At 41.5% G+C, this 6,614-nt stretch overlaps 1 protein-coding gene across 3 annotated transcripts in view; it reads right to left on the reverse strand.

The window, feature by feature from the left end:
- The window catches only part of LOC146681006 (inactive dipeptidyl peptidase 10-like), a 136,527-nt gene that overhangs the window by 57,553 nt on the left and 72,360 nt on the right, over window positions 1-6,614 (reverse strand). For all 3 annotated transcript variants that reach the window (XM_085448331.1, XM_085448329.1, XM_085448330.1), the window contains exon 2: window positions 154-268. In XM_085448331.1, the coding sequence (XP_085304457.1) occupies window positions 154-268 (115 nt within the window). The remainder of the gene's footprint in view (window positions 1-153; window positions 269-6,614) is intronic.

Genomic DNA, 6,614 nt, shown 5'->3' on the forward strand with positions numbered 1-6,614 from the left:
AACTCCAGGTTACACAGTGAGAGATTCATCCAACGCAGAGCTGCAGATTATAAGTGTCTTATAAAGCATATTCATGTACTTCTGACAAACACATATTTGCATGGTTTAGAAAGCTAGAAACATCATCCTGTCTCTCTCCACAGGCTGACATACCGGGTGTGAGGACGACCACAGACATGGTGATGAGCGAGCAGACCACCACGATCACCAGCAAAGAGATTGCAATGCCCTTCCAGTTCCTCTGCGGAGGGCTGACGTCCACATACTCCTGCAAACACAGAAAGTCAGAAACAAACACTAATCATCAGAAACTGTGCCTCTGTGTGTGAGTCACTCGAACACTGCGAGAATTCATCTGCAGTCCTAACAGCCTCTACGCTCGCTGTGGGATTTTGCTCTCATTCAGTCAGAAGTGATGCTGTTTAATGCGGTCCAGCTTGCACTTCATCCCAGAGGTGTTGCATGTGGCTGAGTTTGAATTTATGTGTAACTTCTTCCAGACCAAACTAGGAAAACTTTTTTTACACGGCGCTGACAATAAAATATCATCCCAGTACTGATATAAAGAAATGGGTTCTGCAAGACCTGTGAAGGTGTCTTATGACATCTGGCACCAGCTGGCAGCTCACTGTGAGTTGGAGGTGCTGTGGACCAGTTAGGGATTTGCCCTGAAGCTCCCCACAAGCCTCAACCACACACACAACTCTTAACTTAATACAGTTACTTTTGATCATTCTGAAAAATGGGATACTTTGTATAAAAATGGCTGTAATTTCTAAACAGTTAATTCAAAAGTGTCATTAAACCACTTAAATTAAAGCTGAAGGTTTCCACGTCAGTCACATCTTGAGTGTTTTAAACTGCTGTGTTGGTGTACAGAAGGAAAAATACAAAAATTGTACCTTTCTCCAGCAAAATAAAGTTTGATGCTTCATTTTAATTACATTTTATTTATATAGCGACACATTACAACAACAGTTAGCTCAAGGTGCTTTATATCGTAAGGTGAAGACTCTACAATAATACAGAGAAAATAGAGAAACCCCACCAATCAGACGAGCCCCTATCAGCAAGCTCTTTGGTGACAGTGGGAAGGAAAAACTCCCTTTTAACAGGAAGAAACCTCCGGCAGAGCCAGGCTCAGGGAGGTACAGCCATCTGCCACTGGTGTGGGGTGAGGAAAGGAAGACAGGACAAAGAAACCTTGGCCATTTCACTCTAACTAAATGATGGACAGAAAATTGTGGCTCTGCTGTAACAACCCGTTCTCACTCCCAAAGCGTAACATTTTACGCTAGGTGACAAATCGTCACCATATTACGTTTTCGGCTACCCACCACGTTCCTAAATGACGACCTCGGAAAACAGAGGAAATATGAGAACCCTCTGGACTGAATCTACACATGTTCGCTCTTTTTCTTCAAATCGCTTAGAAACACGCTATTTGACATCATTAAAGTCCTGGTTAAGGTCAGGAAAAAGGTTATGGTCAGGGCTAGGGATAAGGTTAGGTTTAGGGCTGGAATACAGGGCTGGAACGTCTATTACCGCGGGAGCGTCATTGCACTGGATTCCAGCCATAACCCGCCGCGTACCCTAAGAACGCCGAAGGTCTCCTTTCGCGTTCCTCAGGAACGCCGCGGGACGTGACAAAACGTCGACATGTTACGCCTCGGGAGTGAGAACGCTCTGGCTGTAGTCTGTGCTCTCTTTCAAAATGAGAGAGGAAATAAAGGCTCACTGAATTTGATGCTGTGGTGTTCACACTGAACATCTACAGGACGTTTGGGACTGAGATGCTTGAGCGTGCTCCAACCACCATCATAAAAAGATCAAACATAGCAGAGAGAGACTGCATAGGCTTAAAAATCATGTATGAACTGAGCCCCTGGGTCCAGATTACTGTGTGATACTTGCTGTAGAGCAGGGGTGTCAAACTCAAATACACAGTGGGCCAAAATTCAAAATGGAACAAAGTCGCGGGCTAACGTTAATATTTATTGAAAAAAAAAATCTTCCTCCAGATATAAGAATGAATCTTTTCTTATGGACTCAAACAAGTTTAGCTGAAAAACTGAATATGGAACAAGCAAAGCTTAATACTAAACAATATATATATTAGCTGTATAATACCAGTAGGCCAGCTCTGATAGTAATTTGGTATGGCTTCGCGGCCTAATTTGGCCCGCGGGCCAGAGTTTGACACCTATGCTGTAGAGCATTAACAATACATCTCCAGGTTTCAATTACATTTTAATTTAATATGAATTTGTGAAGTTAACACAAAATTTCCAGAGCACTGAAGCTGATTTAATAGCTAACTCCTTGTTTTGCTACCTTTGAGCTTGGTACTAGCAGCCAGTTTTCAGATTCTTCTTCTTTTTTCTTTTTTAAAGTTTTTTGAAAGTGAAGCTTAGCCCCCTGAGCATTTCCCATTTTTTGATTTTAACCAGGAAAAAATATATAAGTTCAGTCAGTAAGAGCTCCACAACTTTGAGGCCTTAATGAACAGCCTCAGGCTCTATGGATCTGAGACACCTGGGAGAACTTAGAAATACAATAAGTTTCCTTGTCTTCATCACAGGGCCAGAGTGAGATTTGTAAAAGTCCACTGAGCGCTCATGGTTCTGAAAAATTCATCACCTGCAACTCCACCAAATCTATCAAAGCTTCGTCCTTTATACAGCTGCACTGTGACTAACACCAGTGTGACGCGTGATGTAGGGCACCTCTGATATCCTGTAGTGGAGACTTGAAAATGAAAATCATTTGCACATTCACTGATTCTGTGACTTTTGTGACTGTGTGTTTGAGATCTTCTGAGATCTAATGTACGATTTGCAAACGGCGGCAAAAAGACAGGATGCAGAGCTGAAGATGAAAAGTGATAAGGATGGACAGGATCAGAAATGAGTATATAGAGGGCAGAGGAAGGATAGTGGATATACTGGGGAAAGGATCCTTAAGACAGAGCTGCCAGGCAGAGGAGTTTGATGGCTCTAGTGAAGCAGGACATGCAGAGGTGGTGTGGCAGAGGTGAGATAAGGTGAGATAGCACTAGATGATCTGCTGTGGCGACCTCTAAGGGGAGAGGTCAATTTAAGAACTTCAAGGTAGGTAGCTGAACTTTTTTATAAATGAGAAAAATCATGGAAGACAAACTTTGATATTGTTTTTTTTAATCAAAGAAATTTGGTTGATTATTCCTTTGTTGTAACAATACTACCTGTCTTTTTATGCGGTTGGAAAGCCTGTTTCTTTTCCCTTAAGTTTTGCCACTGTTACGTGCCAAGAGGTGTGGCTTTGCTTTTGTGTTCTATTTATCTTTCAGGTGTCAAGCCTCCACCTATTGGCCAGTTCGAAGTGATTGGCATGTGTCTATTGGCCAATCACACGCCGAGGATTACTACAAATGAGCTGCTCCCTGGCCAGCTGGTGGCTGCTGGCTTCTGCTATGACAAACATTTGCGAACAGGCTTCTTTATATTATGTGTGGTGGGAGGCTGGACAGGTAAGCTGGGGTACCTATACACTGATTGCAGGCGTTAAACTGTTAGACACACTAGGGTATGCGGTTGATGCCACTTTTGTATGTTTTCACTGACCTTTTGTCAAGCAGCTGGGTAGGCCTTTTGTTTTGCATTTTTGTTTTAGTTAGGCCCTGGGAGCTCTCGCCCTCTTTTTGTTTTATTACTTTCTGGTAATAAAACCAGAAAGTAATAAAACTGGTAACAAACTACGCTGTAATGGACTAAAATCTTGCAGTACCATAAGGTACTGCTTGCCCACAACCACACCAGCAAAGAGTACTCGCGCATGCTGCCCACTCTGTGACCTACCTTCACGCGACCAATAGAAACAAGGCGTACAGCCGGGCTAAGCTCAACCACACAAGGAACTTTATGACACAAGTTTACGTGCATATGGACCTCCGGAGCCCTTGAGTAAATCATTCCATTCAACACATTGGCTTCAGAGGCCACAGAAAATCTGTGGAGAGGTTAGGTTTCACACTGTTATGTTTAACACTTCCCTAATAATGCAGAACCAGGTACAGTCGGGTCAAGTGTGATAATGAACACCTGTTGGTGCACACTCAATGCTGAGAGGCACCTGCTCTTCATCAGCTCCATTGTTTTCCTCATGACAGGGCACACAAACAAAAAGTCACATAGTACAGTGAGTTACTGAGGACAGGTGATCATATTTTTATTTTTATACATATTTTACATGTAACCGTTGGTCAAGAAAGGCTTGAACTACTGGCTAAAAGGAAATTGAAACATGCAATAAGCAGAAGAGACGCAAAATGTGTCAAACGGAGACAAAAACTACTGCAATAAAAAACAAAAAGATACAGAGAATATCTACAAAAACAAAACTGTTCAAAAACTAAAATGAGATATAAAACACAAGCAAAGATGCAACAAAAACAAAACTGTGTCACACAATCACACAACGAGATTTAAAACTAAACAAGGGAAAAAACATGCAGAGTGATACAAAATCAGGTAAAATATCAGCAGGCTACAGAGTCAGAGACACAAAGCAAACAGAAATCATATCTGCATGTACTTATGAACTACTGTTTCATAATCTGTGTCCTGTAAAACAGAGTCTGAACCTGTGCCAAACATGTTTGCTTTGCCAGGAGGAGCTCCTCTTGTTAGTCTTATTCTTTTAATGTGATTGTTATTGCTTTATTTATTATCATTATCGACATAAATGTACATATTGTGTAACAAAGAAAGAAGTAGCGCAATAATGAGGAAAAAAGGAGGATAAGCGCATCGGCTCACCGACTCCTGCTACTCTAACACCTGAATGAAGATACACGAGTAAATACACAAGCTTACTGTGCCGGTGTGTGTGTGTGTGGATGAGAAGCTTCCAGCATACTGCAAATGAATACATTATAAAAACTAATATAACTTGGATAATTGGTATCCAGCTGTTTTAATACGGATTTGTGTGTGAATCACTTCTTTGTAAAATGAAATGACTGAATAAAAAAGAAAGAAAAATGCAGGTCATCCAGCACACAACATGGATCAGTCTGTAAAATAATGATGTGGGAAGAACAGTCCCTTTATTTCCTCCTATTGTTCGGAGTGCATTTAGAAAACATTAGAAGGAATTCACTATTTTTAATGGAAGCGAGATATAAAAATAGAGCAGACTCGCCGGCGTTCATCTCCAGCATCAGTCAGGATTGAATTTTGACTTTTACGGTCATATAACACTCCCGTCGTCTAGACAGAGTGGTGATTATCCTCCGAGCTAAAGTGGAAAATCTGATCTGAGCTTTCACACGTTGTGCTCTTAGGCTGAAAGTTTGCTTAAGGATTCCAAGACATCCAATGAACCGTAGCTTCTCAAGAAGCTACCAGCTTACATCATTCCTCACTCCAGCCTCCGATGATGAAAGTTGAACCCGCAGCCAAGACGTTGACAAGTGAGAGAAAAGATGAGAAAGAAATGATGCAAGCAGGGTTTTCAGTTTAACCTCGCACGGGGCCAGGAGACGGCTGCGGACGAGCACTCGGATGTTTCCAGCAGCGACACTGCAGGGGACTGTAATAGGAAGCTGTCACATGCTGACTAAGTGGCCTTTCTTCTGAGCTTGAGAGGGAGAAGCATAAAGGGAAGACAGCATGAAGCCTTGTTCGTACATCAAACACATCAAACTGCATGTTTTCCAGCAGTCTGTCTGCCCTCTGTAGAGCCGGAGAGACGAGCTAAAAACTCATGTTTCTTTTGACTTGTTAAGTATCCTGACAATCTTCATTTGGTCAGCTGTTTGGTGTCTAATTATCTCCAACAGGCAGAAGATGGAAAACATGTTCAAATTTGGAAGCTTAAAAGGACTCTTGCTGTGAGTTTTAAAGTATCTGACCTGAAACCTGAAGGAGTTTTGTAGGTGGACATCAAAGATCACCAATTCTCTAATGTTTACTGTCATGCTAGACTGTTTAAACATTCAACAGGTATTCCACTTTAAAATATGTGAGGCACAGGTTAAAGTCTCTTAAACCTTCAAAGTGGACTGAAATTTCTCATCAGGAATTTCTCAAAAATAAAGGCAAAATGTAATAAATTCAATTCAATTTGATTTATATTGTGCCAAATCACAACAGCTGTCTCGAGGTGCTTTCTTTTGTAATGTAAAGACCCTACAATAATACACAAAACAGACAAACCAGATTAACCTCCCATGACCAAGTTTGGTCTGTAGCAGTCAGACAGATGTCCTCAGATTTTACTAGAATACTTCAGTATAGAAAAGCTGTCCAGGTCCTGGGTCTACAAAACAAGCCAAAATGCGGAGTTTGGTTTTGTGCATTATGGTCAAACATCTTCACTTTGGTCTTGTCTGTTTAAAGCACATTGTTCTAGAAGTCTAGTGGTTTTTTTCAGATGTAACTTTGCAAACCTAAGCTGTGCTGCCCCGGTCTTTTCTGAAAACCCTTTCAAATAAGCCATACATGTTCAGTGCTGTGCTTTAACATTTAACAAGCTAACTGATGCCTGTAGAGTCTGAGAAGTAGCTCTTGGATTTTGCAGTTTCTCTGAGCGTTGTGTGCTCTGAGCTTGGGGTAAATTCGCTGGCATTG

The sequence above is a fragment of the Copadichromis virginalis genome, linkage group LG23 (assembly GCF_057382275.1).
Source record: "Copadichromis virginalis isolate Kocher_CV1m ecotype Utaka linkage group LG23, C_Virginalis_male_GT1.1, whole genome shotgun sequence".
NCBI classification, from domain to species: domain Eukaryota; kingdom Metazoa; phylum Chordata; class Actinopteri; order Cichliformes; family Cichlidae; genus Copadichromis; species Copadichromis virginalis.